Source organism: Felis catus, chromosome D3, assembly GCF_018350175.1.
Source record: "Felis catus isolate Fca126 chromosome D3, F.catus_Fca126_mat1.0, whole genome shotgun sequence".
Classification (NCBI taxonomy): domain Eukaryota; kingdom Metazoa; phylum Chordata; class Mammalia; order Carnivora; family Felidae; genus Felis; species Felis catus.
In genome coordinates, this window is record NC_058379.1 from 72,471,336 (window position 1) to 72,487,123 (window position 15,788).

General features: G+C 35.6%; 1 protein-coding gene across 4 annotated transcripts in view; it reads left to right on the plus strand.

Moving 5' to 3' along the window:
- Window positions 1-15,788, plus strand: part of DCC (DCC netrin 1 receptor) — a 1,150,608-nt gene that overhangs the window by 964,896 nt on the left and 169,924 nt on the right. For all 4 annotated transcript variants that reach the window (XM_045042312.1, XM_045042313.1, XM_019815281.3 and 1 more), the window contains exon 15: window positions 9,589-9,783. In XM_045042312.1, coding sequence (XP_044898247.1) covers window positions 9,589-9,783 — 195 coding nt within the window. The remainder of the gene's footprint in view (window positions 1-9,588; window positions 9,784-15,788) is intronic.

Consider the following 15,788-nt stretch of genomic DNA (forward strand, 5'->3'; position numbering starts at 1 on the left):
TGCTCATCCCAACAGGTGCCCTCAATACCCATCACCCACCTTCCCTCCCTCCCACCCCCCATCAACCCTCAGTTTGTTCTCAGTTTTTAAGAGTCTCTTATGCTTTGGCTCTCTCCCACTCTAACCTCTTTTTTTTTTCTTTTCCTTTTTTTTTTCCTTCCCCTCCTCCATGGTAAGGATGGTTTTAAAAATTTTGTTGTTGTTTTGTTCCTTTGGTATTTTCAAGTATAATAAGGATGGAGGGCTCAAACACACATCCTATACGCACCTGGAGGTGGTGAGATGAGGTGAGCTGATCTCTCCAGGTATCATTCCTACTATAGGAGATTGTGTTCTCCCTCTTGTGTTCTTCACATTGGGACTGGTACCCATATCCACCAGTCATCTAAGCCAGCAGGTTCCCCATCCTCAACTCCTCCATTATCACTTCCTACCAATATACCCAGTACCTGCAATTTCCACCTCCCTAACAGGCCTGGAATTCATGCCCTCCTCTCTGATCCACCACTCTAGTTTATGTCAGCCTGTCAGCCTTTGTCACCTGAAAATAGCCTCCCACCTGGTCTTCTGTGGGAAGACACCAGTTTGCTCCTCTCTGGACTCCATCATGCTGTCAGAGTGATTTTTCTTAACCAGATATGATGACGTTATTTCTCTATTCAGATTCTCCTTGTTGTGGTCCTGCCCATAACCTCAAGTTTGACATTCTATCACATCTTTGCATATGTATGCATCCCTCCAGATGCACTCCATTATATCTCATGCTTTAACACTTAGTGTTTCCTCTGCCAGAGTGCCCTTTCACATGACTTCACACCTACTTCTACTTCAAAACTCACTGAATGTTTTGCTTCTAGGAGGCTTCTTTCATCTGAGCTGCATCCAGATGTCTTTCCTCTAAGCCTGCTGTCTTGGGCACAATATCAGCAACTATCACACTCCTCTCAGCTGACTACAAGCAAAGACCTTGCTTTATTTGATTTGAATTTCTCAGTGCTTTTCATGGTGCCTGATGCATGGTAGATGTTTTATTAATATTGAATAGATGTGTCAATATGTAAACATTCATAGCCAGGTATTATTTATGTTAAACTCATACTATTATAGTCATAAAAACAATTATAGTTAAATGAGAGCTAGAAACATCCCCCTTGGCCCTCCTTGGTATACTTTTATTTAAATGGAGAATTATATTACCTTTTCCTCAAGTTAGATGTTAAAATAAAAGCCCAAGTTTTCTAGAGAGAAGCTTGCCATAAGATTTTAGAGATAGTGATTTTCTTTTAGGGCAAATAGATCTATAGTTTTGAGAGACTAGGGTTTTAATCCAGTTAGAGGAAAATGAACCTGAAAAGTTCATGGAAGTACATCATTTAGGAAGTACATCCTTCCATCCTTTGGGATGGAAGTACATCCTGAGACCCTACTCCCCATGCCCTTTTAAAGAATAGTATTTATCATTTGCATGGCCCAAAACCTGGAGATTATTCAATATGAAGTAGCTGATAAAATTTATCATGGGAAGACATAAGATTCTAGTGAGATTCTATGATTTTTGAAGTTGGGGTCCCTGAACTCTAAATTGATAAAACAATATTGATATCATGGATATTGATAGGCTCTGATCCCACAATGCTCTTAGAAAGCTACATCAAAGGTGTTGCCTGTAACTGTCAAGTTTTGGTTTTCCCACTCAAAAAGCCAGGAGTTCGTAAATAAAATTGAACTTGATTGTGTTTCTTCTTGTGTTCCATTTGACATGCCAACCTCCTCCCTAGACAGTGACCTTAATTTTCTCCTTGTCAAATCAAGAACTCAACAGATTTAGGCCATTTTTTTCCCAACATTGGAAAAAAAAAGGACTAGTTTAACCCTACTGATGATCTGGAGTTGGGATTCTGCAGTTTCTCTAGGCAAGAGAGAACCAAAGAAGGAACCATCTTGATTATTTTGTTAAGATTAAACTTGGACATGACATTGAATGTCTCTTCCCTGAGGAATATCTTACTCCCCCCACTACTTTTTCCCATTGAGTTATCATCATTGTGAGACTTGATCAGTGGTAAAAGTGCAGAGGTTACAGGATCTAGATTCTGATCAGTTATCTCTTCAGAAAGACATCATATTGTTTCCTAGGCCTAGGCAGACAACCCCATTCCAGTAGTCTACCTTGATTGTCAATAGGAGTAAGGCTGTCAGTGTCGGAAATTGGAGGACACAAACAAATACCCTCAAGAGGCATATTTTTTTCAGAATTAGAATTTTGGTGTTAAAGGAATGAATCTGTCAAAAGTTCCTTTTTAGAATACTGTGTATCTACCTGCTCCCCTTAATTTTCTACATGCTTTTTCTTTTCTTTTTCTGGTTTTATGCTAATTTTTTGTCTTTAATTTTCTGTTTTCTTTTTAATTTTTCCAGCTTTATTGAGATACCATTGACATAAAATATTGTGTAAGTTTAAGATATACAGTATGTACAACATGATTATTACCACAATAAAGTTAGTTGCCTCATCTATCACTTCACATAACTACCTTTTTGTGTATATGTGAGGTAAGAGCATGGAAGGTCTGCTCTCTTAGCAATTTTCAAGTACATAATACAGTAATTCAGTATTGTTAAGTATAGTCATCACGCTGCACATCAGATCCAGAACTTATAACTTATCTTATAACTGGAAGTTTGTACCCTGTGACCAACATCTCCCCATTTCCCTCACCCCTTAACCCCTGGCAACCACCACTCTACTCTCTGTTTATACTTATATTTATTTTCAATTTCAGGAGCAGTGATAGAGTAAAAATTTCATTAAGATGAAAATGAATACTACAAACAAAAGTACCTAAAAATAACATGAAATAGTAGAATAATAAGATTATTTGACCAGAGACAATTAAGATTGTGGAAAAATATATAAAAGTAAACAGAAAGATACAATCCAATTAAAATTATGAATCCTAATTTGAAAATTCAAACATTATGATAAACAGGACATTTGTAGAATAGCTAAGAGCACAAAGTATGTACGAAACGTTCAAACATTTATTTAAATGTTGAATATGGCGCTTATTCATAATAGTCCTCCATACATGTTACCCATTGTTACTAAGGAACAAGAGCAAAAACATAGATTTTTTTTAAAAGAATTAATGCTGAAAATAAATAAGTAAGATTATTCATAAGAGCATATTCATAGAGGAATGAAATTTTAAAATCCATTAGTCAAGTTAATATTGAAGGATCGGGGAAGGGAATGACTGCCAAGGTGACAATATGAGGAGAGTTTGAGGGGGATGGAACTGTTGTGTCCCATGATGGGAGTGCTGGACACATGACTACACTTGTATACCACTAAGTGAAAAATATAGTAAAAGGTTAATACTAAGAAGATTGTAGGAGAAAAGCAAAAATAAATATATAATAAAAATAAAATAAAAACAAGGTATAGTTCATTGGTAAATAGAAGTGATTGTTCACTACAATAAATACACAAATAACATTCAAAGTTTATAGACATGAGTGGCATAAGGAAGATGATGTCTGTTGCTGAGAATAGTCCTCGCCAATAGAAATGAACACATTAGTATGTATCAGAACTGTCTGGAAAGATAGAAGATGGCTGTACCAACTGCCTTATGTAATTCTCTGTAAAGACATATAGGCTATTAGGGACCGGAACAAATCTCTAACAAAATGACCCATAAAATGCAGCACACTAAATCGAGAACAGATATGTGAGTATTTGTCAAAAGTACCAGCTGCCTGACGCCACTTGGCGGGCCGTCCACGGAAGACAGTACACAGCAGCAATCATTGTCATTAGCAGGGGCCAGCAGAAACAAATCTTTCTGGCCACTTGGAGAAAATGCCGTTAATAACTGTTTTTTTCATCTTGTTTCATTTCTTTATTATTTCCTTTTTTCTTAAAATTCTTGTCTTAAAGAGAGAGCTGTATAAAATTTTGATAATTGTATAGTTAGTGACAGTTTTATGTATTCCAGAATTTATGGAAGGAGATGAGACAAAGAATAATGAAATAATCACATTAAATAGAAAGCACAATAAATGGCAACAAATCCTAGGGGGAAAAAACAAGATAGGTGATTATTAGATTAGAGATTAGAGAAAGATTGCAAATTTAAATATGGTAGCCAGGCAAGGCTGAAGTTGAAAAGCAAATAACAGAAACCTGAAGGACATAAGGGAGAAAGGCCTATCTGAGGGAGTGCTTCCCAGGCAAAGCATACAACAGATGCAAATGCCCTGAGGCCAGAGCATGCCTGGCATGTTTGAGGAACAATAAAGTGTCCACTGTGTAATAGATGGCTGGGGTAAGGTAGGCAAAGGGGAAAGTGGTAGGAGATGAAGATAGAGAGCTAAGGAGGGCTGGGGTAGAGCATATACAACCTTTTAGGCCATGGTAGAACCTGACTTTACAGTATGCTATCAGAAGACTTTAAGGAGTTTTGAGTGATGTTACTTATTTGACATGATCTTATTTGTTTTTGTTTACACACATGCTCACGCTGCATCTATATTCATACACATTTATTTTCAATACCATCTGTATATTGGCAGCTTTCACATCTATGTATCTGACCATGGCCTTTCACTAAAACCCCAAATTTATATACCCACCTACATCCTTGAGATCTCCACAGGTATAACCAATAGGTATCTCAATTTAACATGACCTAAGAACTCACTTATTTTTCTTTATCTCAGTAGGTCATACACCAGTTGCCCAAGCCAAAGATATATGAGTTATCATTGAGTCTCTTCTTTCCCAAACCATTTACATCCGGTTTATAGCTCTGTTGATTTTATCGCCCAAATGTCCCAAATATGCACACATCACTTCCACAATAGCCATCCAGACAAGCACAAAAACATTTTAGGGTTTTCTAATTTTTTAATTAAAAAATTATTTTAAACTGCGCATAACATAATAGTAACCATCTTAACTAGTTTTAAGTGTACAGTTCAGTGTCTTTAAGTACATCTACATTGTTGTGTGACAATCATCAAAACCACCCTCTTCTAAAACTCTTCGTCTTGCAAAACTGAAACTCTGTACCCATTAAGCAATCACTCCCTACTCCACCCTCCTCCCAGTTCCTAGCAATCACCATCTACTTTCTCTCTCTATGAATTTGGACTCTCTGGGTATGTCATAGAAGTAGATTCATGCAGTTTTTGTCCTTTTGTGAACTGGTTTGTTTCACTTACCATAATGTCCTAAAGGCTCATGCCTAAAGGCATGAATCAGAATTTCCTTCCTCTTTAAAGCTGAAAAATATCCCATTTTGTATATATACCTCAGTTTGTTTATCCATTCATCTGTCGATGGACACCTGAACTTACTTACTTTTTGGCTCTTCCGAATAATTATACTGTGAGTGAAGGTGTACAGATATCTGTTTGAGTCCCTGCTTTCAATTCTTGGGAGATTATACCCAGAAGTGGAATTACTGGATCTTATGGTAATTCTAATTAAAAAAGAAAACTGCAATACTGTTTTTCATAGCATTTGTACCATTTTAAATTCCCACTGGGTAACTTTCTTTTTATTTTCTTTATTTTCCTTCTGTGGTCTAGGCACAATGACCTTCTTTGATATCTCCGTATACGAAGCTCATCCTTGCTGCAGGGGCTTTGTAGCAGTCATTCCCTCTTCTTGTAAAGTTTTCCACCCTGGTATTTGCTTGACTGACTCTTTCTGATCACTCACCTTAGACTCTACCAGGAATACCTTCCTTGAGTCAGTGTCAGTTACTATTCTATCAGCATGGCACTTACAAAACCTTCTGATTTCCTTGTTTGTTTCTTCTTTCCTCTTATTTTATTGGTTTTACTTCCCCAAAAAACTATGTCCCCAGTACTTAGAACTATGACTGGCACATAGGAGATGTACAGTAATTGTTGAAATGTCACGGGGATTAATATGGTAAATTTCCTAATGTGCTATATGTGAATACTACTCATTAGTGGAAATTGGTCGTCACTCAAAACATCATAACTATTCTTTTTTTAAGTTTTGTTAATGTTTATTTTTGAAAGAGAGAGAGCATGAGTGGAGGAGGAGCAGAAAGAGAGAGACACACAGAATCCGAAGCAGGCTCCAGGCTCTGAGCTATCAGCACAGAGCCCAACACGGGGCTCAAACCCAAGAACCGTGAAATCATGTCCTGAGCTGAAGTTGGACGCTCAACTGACTGAGCCATCCAGGCACGCTGCACCCAACCCCCCAAAATAATACCTCTCCTTTAGGAACAAATTAAACCAAGATTGGATCCATAATTCCAGAGTCTAACCAAGAATGGCCGTTGACCTAGTTACTCTGATAATTCAGATTTCAGTAGAAATTTGAGGTTCATTAATTTGGATATTTCAGGCAAAATGTGTTCTTTGGTTTCAAATTATTTAAATAATTACCTTAATACTTCTCTATGCTTTATATACTCAATATTGTCCTGAGGTACTTGTAAAATCTTTCATGTACTTCTGAGTAGTGAATTTCAGTTTCAGCCTTCAAACCGAGAGGTCTCATGTCACATACTTTCATGGCAAATTTTCTGAATGATGTTTTATAATTCATTCCAATAGTAACCATTTTCCTAATCCATAAGGTCATCTATGTTAGAGAAAACTGATTCAGGTAGCATAAAAGGAAAATGTCATTTCTGTTTTTATATTAAGAAGTGAGTAGGTGGGTACAAAGGGGCTATTCTGGATTACGAATCTCTTAGCACGGTTATTTTATGATGAGGCCATATATTATAAATGGGTTATGTCTCACACTGCCTTGATAGACAACTTTTCTTATGGCCCTATGATCTTAAGGGTAGTAAAGCACATTAAGTATTTATAGGGGGAGCCAACATGTATTCTTATATATATACACCCTTATTTTTTGTCATGTTGAAATTGTTCCCAGTTTGGATCTAGGATGAAAATTCCTTTCATACAGTGAAAAACAAACAAACAAAAAAGACAAGTCCTGTGTACCAAGAGCCCCTCTTCTTCAAGAGCCAGTTTGTACACTCATTACCATAGCCCCTTTATAACGCTCCAAGATATGTACTTCTGTGGGTATGAACCTTACTAACCTGCAAGGGAACTACTCTATGGTTTGCAGAAAGATGGAGAAAGTTATTGTTTTGAAACATTTTAAATATTTTTTTTCCTTTTATTCTAAAAGATGTTGAGTATCGTCATTAAAATCATTAGGTTTTCATATTGTCTTTAAAAAGTCATAGCACTGAATTCATTTTCTAAATGTAAGGTTAGGCAGATTGTCTTGCTGTTTTCAATAATGACTGCAAAACCTCAAAAGTGTTAAATAATTCTTTGTAGAACCCATTACATTTCGAGGACACTGGACAGCCTCTGTGGCAATAGAGTTGAAAAGTATTAATCCATTCCTTTTATTACTTTTACTTAGGGTTTCTAGTGGAAAGTCCCTTACATTGTGTTTCTGTTGTTAAGGTTTATGTCCACATTTTCAGATAATTTTTTATGACACCTTTGCATATTATGTCACAGGCTTCCTCAGAGCAGACAAATAAAACTTCTGCCCTTTCTGTCACAAATGGGCATCTTTGGGCAGGGTGGGGGCTAGAGGGGTGGGGGAGCTCCTTTAGAAAGTGCTGCTGATGTAACATCTTTAGGATGTAGCATCTTTTAAAAAGCTGTTATTATGGGACCTACTTTAAAAACTTTTAAAAGACATGTTCCCATATATCACTTAAGCTAGAAGTATGCATGTTGAAAGTGGATAAAGTTGGTAATAGAGATTATATCACCTTTTGCTATTACATCAAGGAAACAAATATGTTGTAACATTACCTGTAATCATCAAATTATTTTGCATAATCTGACATTTGTTACCTTTAGAGATTACCAGTTAAGAAAGAAATAATGGGGGCTCCTGGGTGGGTCAGTCGGTTAAGCGTCCAACTTCAGCTCAGGTCATGATCTCACAGTTCATGGGTTCAAGCCCCATGTCAGGCTCTGTGCTGACAGCTCAAAGCCTGGAGCCTGCTTCAGATTCTGTGTCTCCCTCTCTCTCTCTCTCTCTCTCTCTCTCTGCACCTCCCTTGCTTTCACTCTGTCTCTCTTTCTCTCTGAAAAATGAATAAAAACATTATTAAAAAAATGAATGAATGAATGAACACAAATAGTTTGAATAAAGTTCGAATCACTAATATTTTGAGTACCCATTAATTGCCAGAAACTATGCTAAGCACTTAATGGACTATTAAAGTTTAGATGGGCACATTCTTGCTTAAATTTCTTCCCAGAATACTTACATGATTTTCAAAAAATAGGCTACATATGCCTGTATTAACCCTATCAAAATATTTATCATGGTATATTATAACTGCCTTTTTACTTGTCTTTTCATTAAACTGTGAACTCCAAGAGTATATGTTTTATGTTTGCCATATTCACTCTTGACCTGTATCCTGATCATCATGGGATACCTTGACCCGTTCCCCCAACATAGTAGGTGCTCATAAATATTTATTAGTTGAATGATGAGAATCATCCAGAAAATGCATCATTTCTTTAACCAAGGGACCAGAGGGAAGAAAGATAATGTAAAAGTCAGAATGCTAATTTATTAATTTTCAACACACAATCTCCTTCAGAGAAAATTTATGTCAGGGTAGCACGTACATTTACTCCCTAACAGCTAACATGAGTTGGTGCTATTCATAATGAGTGCTTTTATACTTTATCTCATTAAATCTTCTCAGCACCCTATGAGAATATTACTATCCTTAGCCTCATTCTGCACGTGAGGAAACTGAGGCTTAGGTCTTAAGGTCTCTCTGAGATGGTGAGTATACAGTATAAGTTGGAATTCTTATTTTCAGAGCTCAGGCTTTGAAGCAATCAATATGTGGAATGCCACTTTAATTAAAAGGTAATCTCAGAGAAGATAAAATAACTTCATGAGGGTGCACAGCTAGGAAGTGACAGAGCCTGGTATTAAATGAAATTTGCACACTCCAAAGTCTGTGTGGCTACCGTCTCGGCCACTGTCTCTTTTTCTTCAATAATGAATGCATTTTTCAGAGATGCACTAAATTATGGGTCAGGTACAATCTTAATCATGCTGATTTGCCCTAAACTGTTTCACCTGACATTTTGAGAAAGAACTGCTTGATTTTCCTATTTAGTTAAATGAGAATAAAATAATCCTTGGGCAAGACCATTTTTGACATTTCATTTCCCTTCCTATTGTTCTTACATCCTCTTTGATTTCACCCATTAGTGATGATACCTAAGAAGAATTATATGGGGGGAAAACAGCTGAAAGGGGAAAAAAACCTATTAGAATAAGGATGCATGATGCTACATGCCTATGGAAGGAACTCAGTGCCCTCTCGTGCTTAAGGAATTCTGTGAAACATGGAAAATGGAATCACACGCTGACACTAGGGAGAACTTGGGCAATAAGTGATGCACTATTTGAGAATTCATGGAATATGGTATTAAGTGTTCTTTAAATGGGAAGGTTTACCATGCTCTATGTTCTATTATGAGACAGGCTGATGTTTACCCCTCTTTGAATTCTAGAGTCTCAAGTCCCTGACCAGCCAAGCTCTCTTCACGTGAGGCCCCAGACCAATTGCATCATCATGAGTTGGACTCCTCCCTTGAACCCCAACATCGTGGTGCGAGGTTACATAATTGGTTATGGCGTTGGGAGCCCTTATGCCGAGACAGTGCGTGTGGATAGTAAACAGCGATATTATTCTATTGAGAGGTTAGGTGAGTAGCAATGTTTTTTATTCTATTAAAGGAAGTAAATGATTTATGTGAAATTATTTTCTTTCTTGGAAACTTGTTCTTCAGAATTTGATTTTAATTTGTAGCACATATTAATTCTTAAAATGAGTCTCTCTCTTTTTCAATCTCCTGTCAGTCTACACACATACACACACACACACACACACACACACACATGTTTGCATGCACACACATGTATACACACACACCGATGTTTTTCCTCTCTGAATTTTGCATTGGGGAATTTTATTTAGAGACATTCACAACAGTGGGTGCTCTGCTGTGTACTCTTGTTTATTGCCAGAGGATACAAAAAGATAATTGTATTAATTTTTTCCCCTGGTCAACAGAAACTTCTAATCTTAATAATTCTTATAAAAAGAAAGTCAACACTTTTTGTCATTTTTTTCTCACTAGGAGAATATTCTGTCAAGTTTTCTTTAACACTGAATTATCTAGTCACATTGCCCTCTTGTCCTTTAGTATTTATAGGCAAAACTTTGTGACTATGACATTATGACCATAAAACAAAAGGTGAAACAAGGAATTTTCTTATTTGTTTCATGTTTATTATTCTGAGAGAGAGAGAAAGAGAGAGAGAGAGAGAACAAAGTGGGGGAGGGGTAAAGACAGGGAGAGAGAGAATCCCAAGCAGGCTCCACACCATTATCAGGGAGACCAATTTGGGGCTTGAACTCATAAGCCACAAGCTCCTGACCTGAGCTGAAATCAAGAGTCAGATGCTTAACTGACTGAGCCACCCAGGTGCCCCGAAACAAGGAATTTTCAGTCAAGCCTGTAAACTTAGTTGTCAAACTCCTCTCTGCATGCATTCCAACCTCTTATCATCTTCAACCTCATTTGACTAAATACAATACTTGACTTATGACATTTCCTAATCCATTGAAAATTTGTTCATTTAGACAGGGCTAATGTGTAATGAAAGGGTTCACATCCATTTTATATATGATTTTCCATAGTATAATTAGAGATTATATCATTGACAGAGAGAAATCAAAGGAATATATGTCATACATAGGCTGCTAAGAAGTTAAACTAGTCTCATAAAGCACAAAGCAAGTTGATTCTACCTGTTGATTTAACTCCGTATTATTTGCAGTGAAGCACATTGACCTCCTCACTGGGAATATTACCTGATTGGTGGAGGTAGGGGATGCTACTTACTTGTAATTTCCTTCACAAACAGAACATTTGTGATGAGTAACTTGATTTGAATTTAAATACCTTTCCTTGCAGTAGCAAGAAAAGATTTTCTCACTGCAGGAGGAAAATTACACCAACACGTTCTCTCTATAATTGCCTCAAACACTAATAAGAAAAGTACCTACTGAAAATCTCCACAATTCTAGTTAGCTCGGCATTTAGAAATAACATTCTCAGTCAGTCCCCAAGTTTGAATGTTAAGGCAATCACAGAACATACTCTATGACCGTCAGATCTATGTTGAAGGACTGCCATTTGTCCATTATTCAGTGGGCATCATATCTGACAGTTGATCATGATGCCACCCAACAGAAGGAGAGATCCCCATGGCCAGTCCCAGGCTCTGCTGCCATGAGAGTGCGGTGCAAAGTCAGAATGAAGTCATAAAGGAAAACCACATTGTCTTGCTGTATCCCTTTGGTAATGATGTTCTTTTCTACAAGCAGACTTTCCAGGAGTCTCCTAGGCTAGCAAAGTTGAGGCTTTTGGGATCTCTCCAGGCAAATCTCTCCACATGCTTACAAAGGAAACAAGCTCTCGTTGTTTAGAGAGCTAAGAAAACTTTTTTTTTTTAATTTTTTTTCAACGTTTATTTATTTTTGGGACAGAGAGAGACAGAGCATGAACGGGGGAGGGGCAGAGAGAGAGGGAGACACAGAATCGGAAACAGGCTCCAGGCTCTGAGCCATCAGCCCAGAGCCCGACGCGGGGCTCGAACTCACGGACCGCGAGATCGTGACCTGGCTGAAGTCGGACGCTTAACCGACTGCGCCACCCAGGCGCCCCTAAGAAAACTCTTAAAGATAAAATGAACCTACCTCAGTGATAGATAATCATGTGTTTATTACACTTTAAAGCTTATCTGGAAAAAGATAAGTTACACACATACATTTACACACACATACGCACATACACATGTGGATATATACATAAGTATTTAAGTTCTACCAGCTGATACTTTTCTAATATAGTCCTATGTCTTAACATAAAATAAGAAATAGAAGTGTTATATTCTTATTGTTCAAGTATCTGCATAGTTAAACAGAGAAACTGGTATTTTTTCAACATGTGTATCACTATTTACCCAGAGTGTATATTAAACATATCCATATCTATATATCCATATCCATATCTATATATCACAAGATGCTATGAAACTAGTCTGCTTCTTTAATGTTTAAAAGAATAAAGCAATCAGTGGTTTCTTTGCAAAGTTTGAATGTGGACTTGAGTGAATCCTTTATCCTCTTAAAAGTTGGAACTTAAGATGTCTGACATAAACTTTGGCTAAATAGTCGAATATATATTTTAAGGACTGTATAACAGTTATACAATTAAAAACGAATTAAAGAAAGTTATAATCTGTTAAAGCATAGCGTCAGCTATAACTTCAAGTGTCATGGTTGTATTTTAGACTATAAAAAAGCAATTTGGTTTATAATTGACCAATAAACTTCCTCTTCTCTTTGATAGGAGACCAGAACTTTCAAACAGCATTTTGTTTATCAGGCATAATAATTTAATATTTAGACACCAGGCACTGTGACCTGCTTCAGGACAACAAATATAAGACTGTTTTGAACAACATCTAATGTTGCCTGATTTAAAACAAAGCTTATCTAGTGTAGACATAGAGTTTCATTAGCCAATGTTTGTACTGTTAGATATTTATAATTAATCTTTTGACGTCGTATTTCTTTTAGTTTAAGAGCCCTAAATGCCAGTTTTGATGTATATGCATGGTATAGATTCATAAGATCTGAATTCTAGCCATGTTTGGCAACATTAATTTGAAGCCAAGCTCCTCTTTCAAAAACTCACTATTTACCTACTAACCTATTCATCAATCAATTGATCAATTTACCTACCTCTACATCTTTATGGAGGTATTTGTATGTGTATAAACTGTACATATCTAAAGCGTACAATTTGTTAAGTTTTAAAAGGGCTTTATTGTGACATAACTGACAATAAACTGTGTTTTTCAAATTTCTTCTTTAATTTCTCTCAGTAATATTTTACAGTATTCAGTATAGGAAATCTTGAAAGTTTTTGTTAGATTTAGTCAAAATATATATATTAGGCCAATATCTATATATCTATATATGTATATGTATATGTATATGTATATCTATATCTATATCTATATCTATATCTATGTGTATGTCTGTGTGCTTATTAAATTTAGTCCCTATGTATATGTGTGTATATTAACTATTTTAAGTAGGATTGTTCAAGTTCATTTTCTAGCTGTTTGCTGCTAGTATAGGAGAATACAACTGTTTTTAAGCACCAATCTAGTATCCCAAGACATGTTACATTCACGTATTAGTTCCACTAGTAGAATGCTCTGGGAATTCCCATATAAACAAGCATATCATATGTAAGGAAGAACAGCTTTACAGTTAATTTCTGATCTCCTGCCTTTAATTTATTTCTCTCGCTTTCTCTTGGTTAAGATCTTTAGTAAAATGTTGAATAGAAATGGAAGCAGGTATTTTTGTCTTGTTCCTGATCTTAGGGGAGGCATGAAATGGGATATTAGCTATAGGTTATTCATAGGTGTCTTATCAGATTGAGGAAGCTTTCTACTTTTCTAGCTTTCTAGGAATTTTTATCATGAATATTTGTTGAATTTTTGTGTAATAGGTTTCTAGCTCTTTTTCCTCCTTTATTATTATTTTTTAATATGGTGAATTATATTGATTGATTTTTGAAGGATAGCTAATCTTGAATTTCTCATACAGATCAATGCATGATATATTACCCTTTTCTTATCTTGTTGGATTTGATTTGTTAATATCTATTAAGGATTTTTGTGCCTATATTCATGAGATGTATTTGTCTACCCATATTCATTAGATATATTTGTCTATTATATTAATAAGGTATATTTGTCTACAATTTTCTTTTCATGTAGTGACTTTATCCATTTTTTTTAATTAAAGTCATACTGGTCTCCTAAAATCAGTTGGACAATTTGTTCTTCTGTCACTGAAAAAGTGTGTGTAAAATTTATATTACTTATTCCTGGAATATTTGATAGAATTCACTAACAAAACCACCTGGATCCAAGATTTCCTTTTTAAGAAGGCTTTTGATAATGAATTTAGCTTCTTTAACATGTATAGATATTTTTGTATTTTGTATTTTTTTCTTGTGTTGATTTTGGTAAGTTACAATTTTCATGACATTTGTCTACTTCATTTTGTCATGTTTGTTGGCATAGAATTGTTCATTCATATGGTCTTTTATTATCAGCAGTGATAACTGCTGTTTCGTTTATGATGTTGATCATTTATGTCCCCTCTATTTTTTGTGATCAGTCTAGGTAGGGGCTTATCAATTTTGCTGATCTTTGAGGCTTTTACATTACTAATTACTGGCTGTCTCCATTTTGTTTCTTTCATATCTGCTTTTACTCTATTTTCCTTCTTGTACTTATTGTACAATTTCTCTCTATTTCTAATTTCTTAAGGTGCGACCTCATGAAGTAGGTTTTTAAAGTTATTTGTGTTCTCTAAGCACCCTTCCCTTACATCCCACAAATGTTGATATGTTGTCTCTTCATTATCATTTTGTTAAAAATATTTTCTAATTTCCCTTGATTTATTTGTCCCTTTATTAAGTGCATTGCTTACTTTTCAAATTTTGTTTTTTCCTAGACATCTTGTTATTATTGATTCATAAATTTCTTTTTAATTTTTTTAATGTTTATTTATTTTTGAGAGACAGAGAGAGACAGAGCATGAGCAGGGGAGGGGCAGAGAGAGGGAGAGAGAGAGAGAGAGAGAGAGAATCTGAAGCAGGCTCTAGGCTCTGAGCTGTTGGCACAGAGCCTGATGTGGGGCTTGAACTCACAAGCCGTGAGATCATGACCTGAGCCAAGGTTGGATGCTTAACCGACTGAGCCACCCACATGCCCCGTTATCAATTTTTAATTTTATTTTATCATGATTAGGAAATACACTCTGACTTTAATATCTTTAAACTTATTGTGACCTGTTTTAATTTTGTTGAATGTACTATGTGAACTTGAAAATCATGTGTAGTTTTCAATTATTAGATATATAGTTCTATAAATGTCAATTAGATCAAGGTCTTTGATATCATTTCCTCGATCATCTGTGTTTCTTACTAAAGTTTTTGATCAATAGTTTGTCAATAGCTAAGATGGTGTGTCAAATCACCTTTTATAAACATGGAACCATTTTTGTCTCCCTTTAATTCTGTTGATTTGATTGCTTCATTTATTTTGGGAGTCTGTTATTAAGCCAATACACATTTATAATTGTTCTTTTTTCTTAGTAAATCACCTCATTTACACTACAGATGCCTGTCGCTAGACTTAATGTTAACATTATTTATGCCTTCTTATACTTACAGTTTACATGGTGTATCTTTTTCATCTATTACTTTCAGCCTATATCTTTGTATTTAAAGTTATTCTGCGTCTTGTAGGCAGTTTATAGTTGAGTCTTGCTATTTTAAATGGAGTTTTTAGGCCATTAGTATTTAATGTAAAATTTAATGTTAATGTAAAATACATGAATGGTTGAATTTAGGTCTGTTATTTTACTTTTATTTTCTGTTTCTCCTATCTCCTTTTCATTTATCTTTATGAACTCCCTAGCTCAGAAAACAAAAGTGATTATTTATAAATGTCCAGATGCAGTCATTGCTTTTCCAACTGAGATTATTTCTACAAGGACTTTTGTTCATCCTCATCTAATTAGCCCATTTAAAACTATTACATATTTTAA